At 37.4% G+C, this 21,849-nt stretch overlaps 1 protein-coding gene and 1 long non-coding RNA gene across 5 annotated transcripts in view; one reads left to right on the top strand and one right to left on the bottom strand.

Moving 5' to 3' along the window:
• Positions 1 to 2,288: 2,288 nt before the first annotated feature.
• Positions 2,289 to 21,849, bottom strand: part of PLA2R1 (phospholipase A2 receptor 1) — a 127,937-nt gene continuing 108,376 nt past the window's right edge. Inside the window, exons 25-32 of one of the 4 annotated variants that reach the window (XR_009214348.1) lie at positions 20,180 to 20,348; positions 17,996 to 18,136; positions 17,378 to 17,494; positions 16,052 to 16,228; positions 13,294 to 13,326; positions 12,913 to 13,159; positions 11,538 to 11,727; positions 2,289 to 2,640 (exon numbers count right to left, since the gene is read on the bottom strand). Coding sequence is in view for 1 of the 4 variants with exons in the window: in XM_032755591.2 (XP_032611482.1) it covers positions 12,945 to 13,159; positions 13,294 to 13,326; positions 16,052 to 16,228; positions 17,378 to 17,494; positions 17,996 to 18,136; positions 20,180 to 20,348 (852 nt within the window). In the remaining 3 variants the exon portion in view is untranslated. Of the gene's footprint in view, positions 2,641 to 3,816; positions 3,905 to 11,537; positions 11,728 to 11,918; positions 13,160 to 13,293; positions 13,327 to 16,051; positions 16,229 to 17,377; positions 17,495 to 17,995; positions 18,137 to 20,179; positions 20,349 to 21,849 lie in introns of those variants that run through there. The other 3 variants (XR_009214345.1, XR_009214347.1, XM_032755591.2) reach the window with 3 other exon arrangements.
• LOC116810759 (uncharacterized) lies at positions 3,094 to 16,008 on the top strand. The gene is made up of 3 exons (XR_004370372.2): positions 3,094 to 3,865; positions 7,980 to 8,216; positions 13,967 to 16,008. It is a non-coding gene; the product is annotated as an uncharacterized LOC116810759 (long non-coding RNA).

Raw genomic sequence — 21,849 nt, 5'->3', positions numbered from 1 at the left:
GTTCCCCCCAAAAGCCTTGGAAATTATTAGATCCTCCTAGGGGTCTAATATACTCAAAGTTGGAGTCAGACTCTCTCTCAATGCCAGACATGCCTACACGGAGGACTTAAATCCTAGCTAGAGATTTTTGGTGAACGTGGAAATGAAATGAAGGAAGTTGTGCTTACAGCAGATCCTAATAATGTATCCATCTCACCACAGGGATGTCCTTGGAACCCTGAAATCATTTAGCCATATCCCTAGGAGCCTTGGCTTCAGAAGTGCAAGTCCCTTCTCCCAAAACTGCTGAGGACACCTGTCTCTGAGCCTGCTTCCACAGGGGACTGTTTCTCTTCCCACCCCTTCCTCAGCACCTCCATGATTTCCTTTTTCAGGCAAGTTAAATCAAGTTCCAATCTGACAGGTGACCTGGGGGGAGCTATTCTCTTTCTTGCTTGCTTATTTATGCTCAGATCTATTCTGTGTGGATTCCAGAGTTCAGTTCTGAGGGAAAGTCTGACTTTCTGTACGTGGAATAAGTCTCAAACACGAATAGCTGAAGCCGCACCTTACCACTTACCTGTGCTGTGGCACCAGCCAAGCTACCTGTGAAATAAGGCAGTCCACGCTGCTCCACCCATGGGTTCCCTCATGTGCTTAGCACCAGTTGGTTGTGTTTGTTCCCAAATCTGTTAATGCCAATTGTACTAGACATTGTAATTATACAGTTTGTAAAACATAAAATAGGGCTAGGTGCAATGGTTCATGCCTACAATCCTAGCACTTTGGCAGGGTGAGGAAGGAGGACAACTTGAGGCCAGGAGTTTGAGAACAGCCTGGGCAACAGAGCGAGACCCCGTCTCTACAAAAGTTTTTTAAAGTAATAAGCTGGGCGTGGTGGTATGTGCCTGCGGGCCCAGCTACTCAGGAGGCTGAGGGAGAAAGCTTGCTAGAGTCCAGGAGTTTGACATTGCAGTGAGCTATTATTGAGCAAGACAACTACAGATATTTAGGGCTTGCACTCAAATTGTTCTACCGCTATCTTTATTTTTGAGACAGGGTCTCATTCTGTTGCCCAGGCTGGAGTGCAGCGGTGCGATCACAGCTCACTGCAATCTCAATCTCCCCGGGCTCAGCCTCCCAAGTAGCTGTACTACAGGCATGCACCACCACACTCTACTAACTTTTTTGTATTTTTTGCAGAGACAGGGTTTCATTTTCATTTACTAAAAACTGGAGATTGTGAACAACACCTTATAGGTATGCTTTATGCATAAAACCAACAGGAAGGAATATTAAAAGGAATGACATTGTCCCTACACCAAAAGATTAGCGGATAAATATATGTTTATGTGTTCTAATAGAAAATAAAATGTTTAAACTAATATTAAAACAATTCTTACGATTCCTTCCTTTAACTGACTTTTTTTATTTCCTGACCAACTAAGTCAGATAAGAGTGATTCAAATGCAGTAACAAATATAGGTTATTATTTAAGTGTAAAGTTAACTTTACTTATTAATATGCAATTACAGATTATCTTCTAAAGCAATGCATAAACAAGTAGGCCTTCTTGCTTAATATCTCTCTTTTCTCCCTTCACTTCGCTGGGGACGTTTAGTATAAGTTACAGCAGCAATCGCAGGGAATTTCTACCTTGAGCACCAGTTTCACCAAGCTCTCCAGTCCTTGCCTGTGGTCAGGAGGTTCTGCTTCATTCACGCACCCTCTGTTTGGTAGTGTGCAGAGATGGTTTTCTTTTGCACCTTTAGGTGTCATCTGGAGTAAAAGGGAAGGAAACAATTCCTTGTCTGATCAGAAGAGCCCTTGCTTAAGGGCTGCCCGAGCCAGTGGAGTGGCTTAGCACATTGATTAAGGCATGCTCTGTCTTGAAGTTTGTACTCAGCCTGCACAGAACCACATTTTGGGCCAGGAACTCCAAAGCCCTTGGTGACTCGCTGAGGCAACATTTCCTGTTACGTTTCCATTCCTCCCCATTCCTTTCTTTGAGTTTTTCCTTGTTCTGCCTTCGGGTTCTCTATCTCTCCCTCCCCCCAGCTCTGATGTCCACAGGGACAAGAACCCACTGTTTCCTAAATCTGTGAGTTGGGTTTCCAGCTCCTACCAAGCTCTGTATACTAAGAAGGTAAAGAGTAAAGTTGAAATAATCTCTTAGAAGTAGGAACTCAAGGAGCTCAAGTTAATTCACAAACAACTGTGTGAAGACAATAATAAAGCCACAGTTTCAGGGCTAGGGAGGGCCAAGAGAAAACATTACAAATGATCCTTTAACAATTTGCAATTTGCTGTATTATATTAAAAATATATTTATTTGAAAAATATCCAGGAACATATACATTGAATCTAATATAAATAAGAGACTTAATGGGAGAAACAGAAACACATTTTACATTAATCTTGAAAAATCAATTTCCATTAATAAATAGAAGCACAGGAAACAAGTTGAAAATAGCATAGAACAGGATGTCTTTTTTTTTTTTTTGAAGAAAAAAGATGGTATTGCTATTCATAATTACAAGAAATGGATGATAATATTTTAAATGAGTTAACTTTGGTCCATCATGCTTACTTCATGGTGTGAAGAAAACAGCACTTGAATGATTTTTTCCCTTAATTTGTTCTAAATTACAGCAAAGTGCTCTGCAAGAAACAAGTGCTTGTGTTAATTAATTCTGAGTAAAGAAGGTCACCAGTATACATAGGGTTCATTTTGTGGTTTTAGTTATTGGCATTCTTCTGCAATTAGAATTCGTCATTAGGTATAAGAGGCACATGCAGATTTTCACTTTTTTAAATCCAGAATTTCAGATTTAGGCACATTTTAAAATTTTTCTCTAAAAATATTCTGACCCCAAGCTAAAAACTTGCTTTCTAACTCAAAAAATACTAAAGAAAGCTGTTTATCTGACATTTCCTACAACTTAATACATATCATTTATCTTGTTAAGCCTTTCTCTACTTCTGACAGAATTAATCAGTTCCCTTTCCTTTTTTTTCTGATTCTCTTCCTCTTGATATTATTTGTGTCACATTGCATTGCACTTATCATTTACATATTTCTCTCCCCCGAGACTGAGTTCCATGAGGGGAGAGATGGGGTGTTATTGGTATTTATGCCTCTGAGCACAGGACACTCTCTGGGCCACAATAGGCTCTAAATAAATGTTTACTGATCAGAATTGTTTATTGATATATTTTAAGTGCTGTCCATATACATTAACAAAGCAGTGCTTGCTAAGATACGTTAAAGTATGTAAGACTTCCCCATTTAGGTTTTCACTTTCTAAATCAGGGGTTGGCAAACTTCCTGTAAAGGTCCAGAAAGTAAATATTTTAGGCGTTGCAGGCCATTCAGTCTCTGTTGCAACCACTCGGCTCTGTCACGGAAGCATGAAAGCAGTCATGCACAGTATGTGAGCGAATGGGGATGGCAGCGTCCCAATAACTTTATTTCCAAAATAGGCTGCAGGCTGGATTTGGCCCTGCCAACTCCTGCTCTAAATCCTTATTTTGAAAGGTGGGGAAAGACGGAATAAATATTCGAAGCATGTATCTTGATAATCACTACAAAGTTTCTTATAAATGTTGTCAATAAGAATTATGACGTACATGCCATTTTGGAAATGTCTCCAAATTTTTCTTCTCCAAGAACAAAATGGAAACTAAGTGAGCTTTTCCCTGCCGTACCCTATTAATACTAAGGCATGAGGTTGTAGGGGATAGCAGGAGTATGAGAATTAGAAGTACTGACAAGACAGGGAAGTGACACAGAAGAAGAATGCAGAGAAAAGAGAGCAGATGGAAGTCAGCATGGCCTGCAGCTACACGTGTCTGGGTCCTAATCCTACAGCGGATGGTGTGTTAGGTAAGTTGGAGACACACAGGGTTTTGCCCTGCTTCTTATCTGAGACAGGAGAGAAAAAATGTCATATAGCAGTGGTCCTCAAACTTTTTGGCTAGCATACAAAATTGTTAAAAGAATTGTGAAAGAAGGCATATTGCTTCACGAATTTCTAAGTTGACAGCCAAAATTTTTTATAATTAGGATGCAATTTTCAGAATATTATAAATAATGACATGTAAAAATAAAAGTGCCTTATCACTCTTTTAATATATCTGGTGGTGTCTAATATCATAGCAAAATGTTAACTTTTTATATAGAAATAATTTTAGGTTTACAGAAAAATTGCCAACTTAGTCCAGAGAGTTCCTGTACAGCCTCCTTCAGCTTCTTCTAATGGTACATCTCATAAAACCATGGTATAATCATCAAAACAAAGAAACGAATACTGGTACAATACTATTAATTAAACCACAGACTTTATTTTACTTTCCCATTTTCCCATAATGACCATTTTCTGTTCCATGATCCATTTGAGGATTTCAACTTGCACGTAGTTGTCATCTCTTTAGTGTCCTCAAATCCTTGACGTTTCCTCAGTCTTTCCTTATCTTTCATGACCTGGACACTTTCGAAGTGATCATTTATCTTGTGGAATGTCCCTCAACTTGGATTTGTCTAATGTTTTTTCATGATTGAGATTATGCATTTTGGGGAGGATACCAAAGAAGTCATGTGCCCTTCTCAATGCCATACCGGGGGTACATGATGCTGATGTGGCTTATTACTGCTTCTGTTAACCTTGATCCCTTGATTAAAGAAGTTTCTCTACTGTAAAGTTATTACTTTCCCTTTGTAATTAGTGATTATTTTGGGGGAAATACTCTTAAGGTTATGCAAATATTCTGTTTTTCCTCAAATAGTCACCCACTAACTTTTGCACCAACTGGTAGGTCTTGCCAACAATTATTACTGTTGTGTTTTCCTGATAGTGATTTTTGTTTCTCTCATTTCTTCTACATTTATTAATTGGAATTTACTGGGGAGAAGAACTGTTTCTTCTTTTCATTCATTCATTCACTCATTCAATTGTTTACATCAGTATGGACACAGATATTTATTGTGTGGGTTATAATCCAATATTATAATTTTTTATTTTTTGTTCAAATTGTTCCAACATTTCCACTGGAGAGCTCCTTCAGGTTGGTTCCTGTACCCTTCAGACATTTCCCATCTTTTTGTGAGCACCTCCTTATCTTCTGCCATCACAAGATATTCCAGTTTCATCTTGTATTTTCCTGCCTTAGACCTGCAATCAACCACTTTCTCAAGAAGCCTAAGTTCCTTTGACTGGAGATACTACAACAATTTGAATTCTATCATAATCTATTTAAAAATAGAAATACACACAAATAACCTCTTCAGTAGTCAGAGATATTACTTTCTTTCAATCTTGTATTTCCATTCCAACTCCCCCACAGAATTTTATCCTAATGAAATATAATTTGTGAAATATTTTATTCATTAACTTGTCATATTTTCCTGCAGTAAAAAAATATATATATAAATTAATGTTTTTTTTTTTTTTGAGACAGAGTCTCACTCTGTCGCCCAGGCTGGAGTGCAGTGGTGCCATCTCGGCTCACTGTAAACTCCGACTTCCGGGTTCACGCCATTCTCCTGCCTCAGTCTCCCGAGTAGCTGGGAATACAGGCGCCCGCCACAACACACGGCTAATTTTTTTGTATTTTTAGTAGACACGGGGTTTCACCTTGTTAGCCAGGATGGTCTCGATCTCCTGACCTCGTGATCCACCCGCCTCGGCCTCCCAAAGTGCTGGGATTACTGGCGTGAGCCACTGCACCTGGCCTAAAATTATTTTTTAAGAAGTCCCTGTGAATATAGGCTCTAAGTATTACACATTTTCTTCTATATTGAGTTGTCATTTCAATTATTGTTAGTATACAATTGATCAGAACAAAATAAATATGTTACAAAGATTAAAATAAGACAGTATATGTCAAACTAAAATGATAGCAAATGGATCTCTTAATGAAATGGATATATCATAGATAAAAATTAATTAGTATTAAAAGCTGCTAGTATAAATCAAGGTTCAGCATCAATTCTGTTCTCTCTTTTCTTTTTTTGTAGCTATACATGCTGGGAAACTCTGGTAGCAATTGCTGGTGCTATCTGTAGCCCATTATCCTCTTTCCTGAGCACACAAAGGGGAAGACTTCCTGGACTTCCTTTCAGTTAGGTTAGGTCATGTGACTACTTCCAGCCAATGACATGCGAGTGGAAGTGCCACGTGTTTCTTCCTAAATCTGGGAACTTCACAGTTCTCTAGTGCCATAGCAGCAGTGGAAGCCCCATATTCTGGAGGTAGGACACAGCCTGGATCTGTGAGTTATTGCTTGGAGGCAAGTGTCCTGACCATAGCAGGCTTCGCCATGATCAATGAATTAACTTCTGAGTTTTGTTTTTAACCACTAGTATTACAGGGTCTGTTTCCACAGCATACTCTAACTTATCCTAACATAGAAACTTTGTTCATGTAAATAAGTAGATGGGAATAAAAGGAGGTTTGTTATAACAATATCCCTCTGTTATTTGAATTCCTTTCTCATAGGTGCCAAAAAAATCAGTGATTCTACATTAAAAATTATTTTCTATATCAACCAACTGCTTGATTATGTTCTCCTTCAGTTTTTCTTAAAGCATAGAACTGGAAACACCCTACTTACAAAGTGATTTGTTACCCAGTCATTAGAATGATTCATGTCAATTTCCTACAAGTAAAATTAAAAGGCTTTACTAAGACTCTTCAAATAACTGTTCATTATGCCTGTTACTCTTTCACTTACAGGCACCTTGCTTTACCTGATATACAAATGAAGGCTAGGAAAAGTAAAATATCACTTCATTATAGTTCGGTTAGTACTATTTTTCTATTAAAATGCCTTTATCCTATTACAAGCTTTAATCAGAACACAAGAGCAGCAGATTTAGTTCATTCAATTAATACAAAATGTTCATCATAAAACTTAATGGGTAAAGTCAATCCTTGTTGTCAAACCAGTGAGCCAAATAAAAAAAAGTTCAGAAAAGGTCTGAATTCATTTTTCAGTTCAGATAAGCTTGTTAATACTCATCCTCACAACTCACATAGAAATCTAAGATAAATCAAGCCTTGGGACTTTCTTCTGGATAACATAAGATGTTAGGTTCTTGGCAACACATGCTTCACTTTGCTTTCACCAGACTTTTTCTATAGCTTGTTCTCTGACAGTAGTCAGGAAATAGATGAGATAAATTTTCAAATGAAAGTAGTTATCACTCCAGCTGTTGCACTGTATAATACATATTAATTCAGAATATATGAACATGGGGCAAAATAACTCATTTCTAAGTCATCGCTTCAACTTTAACAGAAAAATGTCCTAACACAGAGAAAGACGTGAGGATCTACAGAATGAGTTTATGATTTCTTTATTAAAAGAAGCTTCACTGATATCAATACTTTGAATATTTTTCTTTGGAGCCATGGAGGATTTTCCCATAGTAAGATCTGAAATGAAAGCCATTTCTTTTTCTTTTTCTTTTTAAAGGTAGAGAAAGTCATTCTTTTTCTTTTTAAAGGTAGAGAAAGGTATTTGTGTTAAGAGAGGTGGGGAAGAAGAACCAGGGGTGCTCTCAGGCAAATCAGTTTTAAGAAAAAATATACATGAAGATTCTGGAAATTAAGTTTCTTAAATACCCATGCTCCTGCATTCCTTAGGCATATGTCCCCAGTTTGAAGACTGTTGACTTAGAGGATGTATTTCAACAGCCTGTGGAAACTCCATAATCAATCAAAGATGGGTCTCAAGTTAACATCCTCTGTCAGCCACAGATTGGAGGCCCATGGAGGACTCCAGGCTTTAGGAGACAGAGGGCTGGCTATATAGGAGGAGGATGGACCCATGAATGACTGAATAGAGCAAAGTCCTCTTGCCAGCCCATGAAGGTGTGGGTGAGAAATAAACCTTTGCTGTGTTAATCCACCAAGACTGTGGGATTGTTTGCTATGGCATTTCGCCTTTCTGGATGAAAAGAGTAGCTAATAGTAGCTAATGGGATCTCACCACTGCAGGGGTGAAGTGACTGCCTTGTAGCCAAGAACTGCAGTGTCCGGACAGGGAATTCAACAGGAGACACAGCCAGTTCTTAAGAGATAAGACAGCACCAAGGACAGCCAGAATGAGGCCAAATCAAAGAGAACAGACTACAGATTAAAGTAACTGCAGACTTCACAGCAGATGCCAGCAGAATTCCCAGCAGTGAGGCCAGACAGCTGTTCTCAGTGGACACCAGCTAACATACATCCACAGTAAGTTATCACCTTCTCCCCTCAACACTACCAGGACACAGCAAAGTTCTTATATATCCAACCACCATTTTGAGAAGAGTAAAGAAACTCCAAAAGACTGAATGTGTAAGTAAACATTCAGTTTAATCTTATCTTTAATAAGGAGTGGACCCTTCAAGAGAAGAAATATTTAACCCGAAAGAAGACTGTTGTAACTGTATTAGCCCAATATATTGTTTTATTATTATTATTATTATTATTATTATACTTTAGGTTTTAGGGTACATGTGCACAACGTGCAGGTTTGTTACATATATATCCATGTGCCATGTTGATTGCCTGCACCCATTAACTCGTCATTTAGCATTAGGTATATCTCCTAATGCTGTCCCTCCCCGCTCCCCCACCCCACAACAGTCCCCGGAGTGTGATGTTCCCCTTCCTGTGTCCATGAGTTCTCATTGTTCAATTCCCACCTATGAGTGAGAACGTGCGGTGCTTGGTTTTTTGTCCTTGCGATAGTTTACTGAGAATGATGGTTTCCTGTTTCATCCATGTCCCTACAAAGGACATGAACTCATCATTTTTTATGGCTGCATAGTATTCCATGGTGTATATGAGCCACATTTTCTTAATCCAGTCTATCGTTGTTGGACATCTAGGTTGGTTCCAAGTCTTTGCTATTGTGAATAGTGCTGCAATAAACATACGTGTGCATGTGTCTTTACAGTGGCATGATTTATAGTCCCTTGGGTATATACCCAGTAATGGGATGGCTGGGTCAAATGGTATTTCTAGTTCTAGATCCCTGAGGAATCGCCACACTGACTTCCACAATGGTTGAACTAGTTTACAGTCCCACCAACAGTGTAAAAGTGTTCCTATTTCTCCACATCCTCTCCAGCACCTGTTGATTCCTGACTTTTTAATGATGGCCATTCTAACTGGTGTGAGATGGTATCTCATTGTGGTTTTGATTTGCATTTCTCTGATGGCCAGTGATGATAAGCATTTTTTCATGTGTTTTTTGGCTGCATAAATGTCTTCTTTTGAGAAGTGTCTGTTCATGTCTTTCTCCCACTTTTTGATGGGGTTGTTTGTTTTTTTCTTGTAAATTTGTTTGAGTTCATTGTAGATTCTGGATATTAGCCCTTTGTCAGATGAGTAGGTTGCGAAAATTTTCTCCCATTTTGTAGATTGCCTGTTCACTCTGATGGTAGTTTCTTTTGCTGTGCAGAAGCTCTTTAGATCTAATTAGATCCCATTTGTCAATTTTGGCTTTTGTTGCCATTGCTTTTGGTGTTTTAGACATGAAGTCCTTGCCCATGCCTATGTCCTGAATGGTATTGCCTAGGTTTTCTTCTAGGGTTTTTATGGTTTTAGGTCTAACATGTAAGTCTTTAATCCATCTTGAATTAATTTTTGTATAAGGTGTAAGGAAGGGATCCAGTTTCAGCTTTCTACATATGGCTAGCCAGTTTTCCCAGCACCATTTATTAAATAGGGAATCCTTTTCCCGTATCTTGTTTTTGTCAGGTTTGTCAAAGATCAGATAGTTGTAGATATGCGGCATTATTTCTGAGGGCTCTGTTCTGATCCATTGATCTATGTCTCTGTTGTGGTACCAGTACCATGCTGTTTTGGTTACTGTAGCCTTGTAGTGTAGTTTGAAGTCAGGTAGCGTGATGCCTCCAGCTTTGTTCTTTTGGCTTAGGATTGACTTGGCGATGCGGGCTCTTTTTTGGTTCCATATGAACTTTAAAGTAGTTTTTTCCAATTCTGTGAAGAAAGTCATTGGTAGCTTGATGGGGATGGCATTGAATCTATAAATTACCTTGGGCAGTATGGCCATTTTCACGATATTGATTCTTCTAATCCATGAAATATATTGTTAAATGGAAAAACCCACGCATTTCCATTACTCAGAGTCTATAAAGATCCTCAGGTTAGTCATAGAAAACAATTAACTGTTGGAGGGGCACATTAACTATGTGTGAATTTGTGATCCTGCCACTTTTTTGGCATAAATGTAAGGAGTACAAGTGTAATTTTGTTACATAAATACAGTATGTTGTGGTAGAGTCTGGTGTAACCATCATCCAAATAGTGTATAATATACCCATTACCTGCTACTTTTTTTCTTTTCGACTTACAGCTATAAAATCTAGTTTACATTAAAAATACAGATGAGGCCAGGTGCGGTGGCTCATGCCTGTAATCTTAGCACTTTGGGAGGCTGGGGCAGGTGGATCACGAGGTCAGGAGATCAAGACCATCCTGCCAACACGGTGAAACCCTGTCTCTACTAAAAATAAAAAAATTAGCTGGGCATGGTGGCACGTGCCTGTAATCACAGCTGCTTGGGAGGCTGAGGCAGGAAACTCACTCGAACCAGGCAGTCAAAGGTTGCAGTGAGCTGAGATCACGCCACTGTACTCCTGCTGGCAACAGAGCGAGACTCCATCTCAAAAAAAAAAAAAAAGAAAAAAAGAAAAAAGTTTCAAAAAAATGCAAATATAAAAATGTAGCAGAATACTTCAGTACTATTTCTGCAAATTCAGTAATTGCAAGAAGTGTGTGATCTGTCCATAGGTCTAGATTCTCTGGAGATATTGTTCAATACTAAACATCAAAGTATGGAGCATTGAGAAGCAATATAGCTTCTTTCTGCAAAATCACTTTCCTAATGGTGTATTTTGTCAAATTATTATGTGTGACTGTATACCTTGACTGGAAGGCTGGTTGATTAGCAGTTTTTACCAAGTCCATTGAAAAGAACAGAGCTTTAATTCCACTCAAAAGATTGTTAAATTGGGCTTTTATACCATCTGGTGAATTCAAGCCAATTATTCTTTTGAGTCATAAATATGCAACTGCCACATAATATAATATCTTTTAAAAAATGAAGTCCCAATACTTAAAAAGATTATGGAGGTAGACTGTCCCAGTGTGTAAATTATTATAACAGTAGCAAAGAGCTGCTTTTGGAAGCTGGATTAACTGTTGCAGGCCACAAGGATTCCATTCTTAGTAGTATGCTCTTCAAATTGTATTTCTAATGATGATGGTTTGCCTCTTAGAAATTTATTCATACTTTCTCTCAGAGCTCCCCCTTGTGACTAGTGGCCACTGGTTTTGAGGCAGTTGGTTGTAATAATTAAAATGCACACTCTCAGGGAGGCCCTGAGAGTCCCCCAGTTTCTCTCTATCATGAACCCTTACTTCATTTTCATAACCACTTGCTATTTTCTGCATATGCATTTCTTTACTGAGTTACTGTCAGTTTTCCCTTGTTAGCAAATAAGTGCCATGAAAAGATAGCCCTTACCCCAAGTTGCTCACCTTAGTACCCCTGTTTCTAGAACAGCACTTTTTTGAGTTGGGGTCTCATTCAGCTGCCCAGGCTGGAGTGCAGTGGCGCAACCATAGCTCACTGCAGCTTTCAACTTCTGAGCTCAGTTGATCCTCTTCCCTCAGCCTCCTAAGTAGCTGGGACTACAGGTGAGTGCCACCATGCCCAGCACACTTTTTTCTTGATAAAATTCAATAAACAGTTATGTAATGAGTAAATTTTTAGATATTGATTATGAAGCTGTTTTCTTTATAAGGAACTAATAAAGGAAAATAAAATCTGTAATTTTTTATTTACAGACAGTATCATAATCATTATTTACCATCTACACTAACTAGACTAATATAAAAGGAGATCGTTCCCAGAAAATAGTTTATTAAATGGAACATCTAAACTCATTTACATAATAAAGATATCTAGATTACTAATTTATTTAGTACTTCTCAACAACGTCTGTCTGGTTCTAATGAGACTATAATTCAGATCTTTAGCTCTTCTCCTTTAAATCCAAGTTACATTTTATATCTTCCAGTTGTTAAGAGTGTTACATATTATTTTATATCTGTAGTTTTTCAGAAAGTCCATGAGTTTTAACAGTACAACTGTTAAAGTTTCAACATATTACTTTAAGCTTATCTATAAGACATTTTAAAATATCCAACTTAATCATCATTTAGTAATTGAAGTTTTAAGGCCACATTTTAACTATATGGTTGTTTATAAAAGTGTGCTGCTAATGAAGGTCTTTGCCATTTAAAAGAAGGTATTTTTCTTTCTCCTTTAGCTTGAGATGTTAGACCTAATAAAAATGAATGTCACCTTAAATATGAGTTGAGAGCCCAGAATATGTGACCCTTAAGCATAGAAATTAGTATTTTCCAAATCCTGCTATTAAAAGTGAATTCAAAAGAAACAACTAAGAATCCTCCTAGAAGCCCTTTCCTTTTCCTCTCATATACCAGATTAATTTTTTTTTTTTGCTTCTTTCTGTCTTTCTTAATGATATGAGTGCAGGTAAATGTCTGAATAGATACCAGATTAGTTTTAAAATTCCCCCAAATTTTGGTAGAGATACATTAATGCAAAAACTATTATTCATATTGATTTCAGAGTTTTCAATAGGGAGTTTCTTTTAATTAATAGTTCTTGTCTTTCTGAAAAACAACCAGTGCATAATTTCCCCCTTTTAAGAATGGATCACAGTTTAGGGAAATGAATAAATCAAAACCCATCTGATTTGGTTAAAATTCAAAACCAGTAATCACTTCAAGAATAATTAAAATAGTGACCCAATTCACATTCTAATGGCATCTGGGCTGTAAAGGGAAAGACAGATGAGACTCCTGTTTAGTCTTCTTTACTTACTCTGGTGGCTGTGGCGTTCACTGACCTCATTATTATTGGTCACTCTTCTCAAGATCCGAAATGAGAATATTTTCTTCTAAATGTACTGTACTAAAGTTGGTTGCAGGATAGTAAGGATTCCGAAACCCTGCAAGTCTCCTGAAGAAGCCACCGTTATGCTTGTATATGCAGAAGGAAAGTGTGCAAACGGCCACAATGACTATCAGTGTCAGTACTACCGCAAGAGGAATGATGCTGTGACTTGGTCCTGAAAGAAGATTTTTTTTTTTTAAAAAGAAAAACTTCAGTGGCAATGAAGTAATATAGATACTGTCATACAGTTGCTTTCTATCTTATTATTTCTAAGAAAAATCAAAATGTTCTATATGGTTTCAAACATACCTTTTTCTGGCAGCTCCTCTGCAGTGCGAATATCTAAAATCAAATACAAAAATTAAAATGAGGTTTTTCTTTTAATTCAGCAAAAATATGTCATTACTTACTCAGGGATCAGCAAACTATGGCCCATGACCCTGTTTTTATAAAAAATGTTTTACTGGAACTTAGCCACACTCATTCATTGATGTATCATTACAGCTGCTTTCGTTCTACAATGGCATGTGACAGAGACCATATGGCTCCCAAAGCTTAAAATGTCTACTAGCTGGCCCTTTACAAGAAAAGTGTGCTGACCTTTGATTTACTGTAATCATCGTTATTAGTGCTCACAAACACACACCCTGCTTGTTTTTTTTAAGCCAAGAAGTTTCCATTCAGTCCCAGCACTGTGCTGCAATAAATATAGAGTCAAATATAAAACCTGCATACAAGGAACTCACAGTTTTGTTGGGATCTTACATGGAGTTTGTCCAGCAATGATAATCTGCCTGCCTCTTTGTAAGGATTTTTAAATCAGCATCTTCTCACCTTTGTGATCTCATGGGTCTTGAGGAATGAGCAACAGCTTCTCCATCCAAAAAGTTAGAGAGTTTCTGTTTTAAAATTTTCTACTGTAAAAACACATCTTTTAAGTAGATGTTATATCAAAATGTGAACTTTTCTATTTTTGATCTAGGTAAAGATCCAGAGAAAGATATAGAGAGTGAACCAGAGGAAGATGAATAAATGGATTTGTGAGTAAAAGAACTGCCTTGGTGTCCTACTGATGCTCATTCACTCTGATAGACATGAAAAAAATCACAACACTGTTACTAATAGCAAAACTATACTTTTAAAAAACAGACTTGTTCTTTTTTGTTTTTTTGAGACGAAGTCTCACTCTGTTGCCCAGGCCAGAGTACAATGGCGCGATCTCGGCTCACTGCAACCTCTGCGCTGGGTTCAAGCAATTCTCTTGCCTCAGCCTCCTTAGTATCTGGGATTATGGGTGTGCGCCACCACACCTGGCTAATTTTTGTATTTTTAGTAGAGATGGCATTTTGCCATGTTGGCCAGGCTGGTCTCAAACTCCTGACCTCAAGTGATCCACCTGCCTCTGCCTCCCAAAGTGCTGGGATTACAGGTGTGAGCCACCACACCCGGCCCAGACTTGTTCTTTTAATATAAAAACAATGCCATTTAACGTTGCATTAAACTGTCGAAAATACGTATTACTGTGTTTTTATGAAGACACTTCTTTTAAATTGATGCATATCAGATGCACAAATTTTCAGAATACAAGCGATAATTGAATATAGTACTATAATTTTTATAGTGTACTTGGGATAACCATCACTTTAAATATAAAGATACATCTTTAAGAAAGACTGTTAAGAGTGTTTGTTCTCCAGATAGAAGCAGTGGGCAGCATGGAAGGAGCACTTAGAAAACTTAGAATTTTCTCTGTAGTCCTTGATGTAGCCTCAGTTTGGACAGGAACTTTTCCCGTCTGTAAAATGGGGATATTTAAATTGCTCCACTACCTTGGAAAGCTGCTGCAAAGGATGAAAGAGGTGTCATCTGCATTATAGGAAGCTTTAAAGTCCTGTAAGACATGAGGTGTTTCTGATTTGTTCTTGATATTTAAAAGCTAGTGATAACTTGGGCACATTATTTATCAGGCTTAGCCATGTTTTTCACACAGAGTTGAGACTCACACTGTGGGGGTTTCAAACATTGGTGCCCACACCTGCAGTGTTTTCTTCTTCATTCCCAGCTCAAATCAGTCACCAAGGCCGGTAATTCTCTCTTCCTGTTTCTCCCCTCCTCTTTCGTTCCTAGTTTAATCACTCAAATTACAAATGTTTCTCTTCATATCCTCATGAGTTCTACTTCATCACAGGTGTCTACAGGGCACATAGGGGGTCTGTCTCTTCCACCACAAAGTTCAGCTCTTTAGACTGGCACTCTCTCTGAAAGGATCCTACATTACTGTCCAATTTTATTCCCATCACCCCCTAACGTGAGCCCTTTGCTCTAACTGAAACACATTCTTAGTTGCTGCCTTTAATCAGGCTGGGCCTTTTCCTCTTCTGTTCCAGCTTCTATAATTCTCTTCATCCTTTGGGATCCTAAAACCTCATGTCTGAATCCTTCTCTAGCAGTCCAGGCCACAGCGATCCCTCCTTTATAATACTGACATCTAGAAATTGCTGTAATTATTATAGACATTTTCCCACCATCAGTGACTAGAATTTTCTAGCTTAGATTTCTAAAATTATTGTTTTTTTAATTACTAAACACTAAGTATGTTGCTCATGATTAAGTTAAAATGTGACTTTTATGACACATTATGCTTGCAACAGAGAATCACATCCTCTTGTCTACAGCAAATATACATAAGCCTAGATTATATTTCCTGAGGCCAAACATAAACCTTAAAAATTCCGAGTAGCAGTCACCAGAATGAAGGTTGCTGGTTTACATTCCTAGTTCTATTTGCTTGAGGGAAAATGCTTTTTTGCCCATTAGGTGATCAACCGGGGTGACACAAGAAAAATCATAGTCTTTGAGTTGACTTATAATGATTTTTTTTCTCATATCAGAGAAAGAAGGAACTGAACTATTCTCTGACTTGTTTGGTGCAGAACACAACAATAATGTCAGAATCTATCTGAATACTCTCTCAACTTGGATTTTAAAACCTTTAAATGCTAAAGAAGTCAGCCAACATTAGTTAAGGTAGAATCAAAATGAAGAATTACTCTCTGACTTTACCTACCTGTCTCCATTTTACATATAAAGCCTTTTTTTTCTTGACATGGGGATAGCTGCCATAATCCTTCAGGGATCCTCAGGGCAACACAATGATGGGGCTTGAAGTAGTCTGTGTCTGGCTTCCGAATGCCCCAGTTTGACTGGTCTGTGGGAGTTCCATCAAACCACTTTATGGTTTCATCTGTGAGAAAATTGCTGACTCATTATGAATTATGTGCATGGTTATCAAACACACTAAGACTGAAATTAACCATAAAAAGCAGCCCCTGAATTTAACGAGACTCTTGAAATAATACATTCAACTCAGTAAATATAGTGATGTACTCAACATCAAAAAGTAGGCATTAATAAAGTTGCCTCTTTAGGTACAGTGTTCTAATTTAGGTCATTTAGGTTATCATGTTTCTTAACGTGACAGTTTGAATTTGGAAATATTCCATATATATATAATCGATTTAAAGAAATCATTTGGTAAACAAAACTAATCGAGTAAAGAAAAATCCTTTGAAGTCCTAACATCTTCATCATTACAAAATGGCTGGCTTTCTAAAAAGATTTTACAGTGAATTTCTTTAATAGCAAGCCAGCCATGTACCAAGGGGGTAGGGGCGGTAGGAGAGTCCATCCCATGTGTGGGCAATAGTGTATTGTCTGAAAATAATTTAAAACTAACAATACAGCTAACTAAAAGTTGGTCTGCTTTTTATTATCACCATCTGCTTGAAATTCTAAACAATGTTGGTGATTAAAATACTCCTCCTCGAAAGGGTAGGCTCACCTCCAACCTTGGTACACCACTGTAACAAGCTCTCCATACCAATTAAAATAATTTTCTTCACAAGTACCTTTCAATAACCATCAATTACATAAAGAAAAGAATATCATGCTTCCATTTTATTACAAACTCTGGTTTTTATGAGTAGCAAATAAGAATCCTAACAGCACAGTTCATCATGGAAACATTTCCATAACTCTATTGTGCTTTTATAACATTTAGAAACCTGGCATATTTTCTAGTAAATATGGTTTTGGTATGCGATGACTAAGTCTGTGAACACAAAGTTCCAGCCAAGCATCTTCCTGCTAAGAATAAAGATAAACATGTTATTGTTTGTTTGTTTTTATTTTTGGTGTTCTGGGATTATTTTAAAAACAAAAGGGTAAAGAAAAGGGTTGCAATGTTGTTTTTGGAAGAAATGGCTTTAGGTTTCATGCTATTTTTTCTCAGAAAACGTATCCAAGGAGAGTTTTCTGACTCACAGATGCCATTATCATCAGCTTTAACAACCACGTATTTATTTATGTCCTCTCCTCTACCCAAATCACTTACTGTTACCATCAAATTGAGCATTCAACCAAACCATCTGGACAGAAGAACCAAAAGCAAATAGCTCTTCTAGGAGAAATGCATTTTCAGCCTCATCCTTGATTGTTAAAAGATTAGAACCTATGAGAGAGACAAGTAGCAAAGGAATATTTGTGTTTACACATAAATATACTTTAAAAAATGTTTCCTATACCATTAATTGTAAAGCTCAGGTTTTGAAAAGTGAAAATTTCCATTGTAAATAAGAGATTTTAAATTAAAAAAGTAAAACCACATTTTTAAAAAGATACAAGCTTGCACTTCAGAAGTTAAGGCATAGAATATTAATTTTAGGGAACATTCAAAATTCATAATGTAAATGCATGCAAAAGGAACGTTTTTTTCGGAAAGTGCAGTATGCTGAGACATCATCTTAGGTTTCCAAATTCTACACTGGACATTGTTTCATATAGTAGCTGTCCTCCAAACAAGCAATTTCAATAGTATTTATTTTTTAAATAGTTCAGTTTTTGTTGCTCCTAAAGTCACTAAATAATGGGATGAATAAAGAAATCCACATTGTTTACTGAAATGGCAAGAAGGAGCACATGAAAGCATTTTTACCATCACAAAAACAATTACCTTCCTTTTTGCAAAATTCATGAGCAGCCTCAAAACTCATACTGTCTAGGACTGTAGAAAAACTGTAGCAATTACTTTTAAATTTTATCCAGGGAATAGATGTTTCTGAGCACAACTCTGGGTGTTCAGATTGTCTTGTTTCTGTGAAGAAAAACCAGTTATGATTTCAGGGTGGTGACTGGGTTTATTTATTGAGATAAATATTACATTACATTCTATAAAAGACCAAGATAAATATATGTAACAAGATTTTCATGGTAATACTCTAAAAGATTGGGTTTCATGTAAATGATTATAGAACTAGGACCAGTTTATAGCATTTCTGACAGAAATAATCTTTACCTAAACATAGCAAGATATGTTAAGGCACAGCTTTGTAGGCTTAGTTTGGGTGCTGCCTGGGTGAGGGTGGCTCTTTCATGTTTACAATTAGCATCCTAAAGGTTGGAACAAGCAGGGGCTATGACTCCCAGAGAGAGTGGCAGCTGACTGACGCTGGCAAAAGAGATTTCAAAATGTATGCATTTCATGCAGTGCCATGTATCACAGATTTGAAAAGTCCTTACCCACTAATAAACCTATGAAAGAAAATAATGCGTTCAATAAAGTATCATAACATAGCATAACATAAAATAAATAAGGGAACTCCAGGGGGACTTTATTTCAGAGAGCAAGCATGAGACTTAGACACATCCATGCTGAGATCCCAGCTCCACCACTTACTAGCTGTGTGGCCATGGGCATGTTATCTTGCACTTGGTTTCTTTATCTATAAAAGAGAGCTAACAACAAAACCTTTAAAAATATTTTTTTTAATTACAAAAAACTTTTTAAGAGACAAAGTCTCACTCTGTCACCTAGGCTGAAGTGCAGTGGCACAATCACAGCTCACTGCAGCCTCAAACTCCTGGGCTCAAGTGATCCTCCAGCCTCAGCCTCCCAAGTAGCTAGGACTACAGGCACGTACCACCAAGCCCAGATAATTGAATTTTTTTTTTTTTAAAGAGTCTCACTGTGTTAACCAAGCTGGTCTCAAACTCCTGGCCTGAAGAGGTCTTCCTGCTTCTGCCTCCCAAAGTGCTGGGATTACTGATGTGAGCCACAGAGGCACCTTCCTTACAAGTTGAGAAGTTTCAATGAGTTAGAGCCTGACACTTCTTAAGCATTCAACAAATGCATTGTTATTGAAAGGACAAGATTCCAAGAAAAGGCAAGTGCCAACAACAACAAAAAAAGTGGAAAAAAGGGAAGGACAGCTTTTATGGTGTTTTAGAAGCAGAATTAGCTTTTCTAAGATATATGTGGCTATCATTTACATTTAATCCTGAATTGTTTTGATCTAAAGATATAAAATTTGTATGTTATTTGATACAGTACCCAGAATGTAAGTAAATGCATGCACTTTTACTAAATGAGAGATTTAAAAGGAGGCCAGCTTGTGTTAGTGAATTCTATGCAGGAAACTTGATTTCTACTCTTGGTACTGGTGATGGACAGCTGTGAGACATTTAGGAAGCTATTTAATGCTCTGAGTTTACATTTCATTTTTAATAAAGGGGTTAGGCCAGGTGAACTTTAAGTGTAAATGAGATATTATGTAAAGTGCAGAGCCAGATATCTAGTAAATATCCAAACAATATCACCATCATCATTGTTGTAGCTCTGGAATCCTATCAATCTTTGATTTAAACATGAATCCTCAAAGTCCTCCACACATGCTTGAAGCCCATGTTTCTCATCTAATTTCCCACCCCTCCCTTAAGCCTAACCTGCATTCAGGCAAATCCCAACATCGGCTTTGCCTTACACAAGCCTTGTCCTGTCTTCCTTCCCCATTTTCATCCAGGTTTTCTCCTCAGAATGCCTTTCCATGTCCCATTATTACCCATTTACACCCACCCATTTATCAAGGCCCATCTGCACTGCCATGTCCTTCAAGAAGCCTTTCTACCTTTCTCCAAATGAATACGATGCATTCTTTTTCTTGATAACCCCCATAACATTTGCTACCTCTCTTATATCATTTTGTAGTTCTGTTTTTCTTTATATCACCAACCAGACCAGAGGCTTCTTGAAGACAGAGACTTCTTACTATACTCATCCTCATATCCCTTGCTTAGCACAATGTCTTGCATACAGTAGTTACATAGGGTATATTTTTGAGTTGAATAGAATTGTACCTACCAGGGGGCACATGACAAATGGCACCTTGCAGAAATGACTCACAGGCTGTGCTATGCCAGCGTCCGTTGGTGTCGGCAAAAACGCAGTCACCAAGGAGGGAGGACTCCTCATCTTTCCAAAAAGTGAAAGAGGATTTGGTGCCATCAGACCAGTCAAAATTAAGACCATTCTGTGGAGGAAAACTGAGTCATCATTTCTTTGCCATGACCGCTGGCAGCATCACCCAATGTTATCTGAGCATACTGCAATTCCCACGTCGATTGCTACTTCCACACACCTTTTTAAAGAGGGGCTAGGACATCTGTGAATACAGCTTGACAAACAGGAATATCTGCCACAAATGAGATCTTTTTTGGTTTTTAGGAATTCTTGGCTCCCTGCCACTATGATTTTCTAGTGAGCAATTGGCGTGAAATTGGACCAGTACCTTATCTTTTACAGTGAAATATATTTCAGATTGATCAAAGATTCAAACATAAAATTGAAAACATAAACATGTTAAAGAAAACTTGGTTAAATTTTTTTGTACTGTTGGTGTGGGGGAAACCTTTCTAAGTCATAGAAAATCCAGAGGCCATAAAGCAAAATTAACTACGTAAAGTTAAAACATTCTGTACTACATGATGCAATAAATAATCATGAAATATCATTCATTTATCTCTCCCACTGGCAAGGATTAAAACTTTGAGAATACCTGGTGTTGGCAAGGATGTGAAAAAACTAGACATTATCACATACTGTTGTTGGCATGTAAATTGGTGCAAACTCTTGGAGGGCAATTTGGTAGTACTTGTCAAAATTTTAAGTGTATGCAGCAATTTTACTTCTAAAAAATTATCCTACTGGCACAAGGATATTTGTTGTGCATTGTTTATAACTGTGAAAAACTGAGAAGAACCCAAATGTCTATTCACAGGAGAATGGTTTAATAAGTTGTGGTATATCCTTACATGCTGCGTTCTAAAGAATTCATGAGATTTATATGTGCTGACATGTGAAGTTGTAAAAAAATATATTAAATTAAAAAGCAAGTTTAAAGGCAGCATGTAGAATAGGATCTCATTTGTGCTTGAAAAACAATGTACATATTCTTCCATTACATGAATATATATGTGTACACATGGAAAATTTCTAGATGGCACACAAGACAGTGTTCACAATTACTAACATTAGGGAGTAGAACTAGGGGTCAGGATAGACTAGTTTACTTTTCACTACTTTTGAGTGTACAATATTTTTATTTAAAAAAATGAAAATAACATATTCTCTAAACCACATCCCTAGAGGAAAATAAAACCTCAAGTGCTTAATTATAAGGGGTACTAAACTAATTAATAATCACATTTCTAGACAAGAAGCATGATTCGTTTTTTCTTGGGGATTCATTAAATGCCACAAATTCCCAAATGCAGTGCTTGAGTTTCAGATGTGTTCCAGTGCACATGCAAGGCAGTATCGGGGTACTTGGAAATTTTCAGAGAACCTTAGAATGGTATTAATTTCCAGACATTAGGCAAGTGGATGTTTACCCTAAAGAGGTGTGCACTCTTATTTTGTAGTCATAGGCTGTTCATAAGTTTGGTCAAGTAATTGCATAAACCAATTATTTAAGTGTTATATTTATTATTACTTTTGGGATTTTTTTTCAGTGCTAATTTCAGTGGTAAGAT

Source organism: Hylobates moloch, unplaced genomic scaffold, assembly GCF_009828535.3.
Source record: "Hylobates moloch isolate HMO894 unplaced genomic scaffold, HMol_V3 SCAFFOLD_1, whole genome shotgun sequence".
Taxonomy (NCBI): domain Eukaryota; kingdom Metazoa; phylum Chordata; class Mammalia; order Primates; family Hylobatidae; genus Hylobates; species Hylobates moloch.
This window is presented reverse-complemented; position numbering and strand designations above follow the sequence as displayed.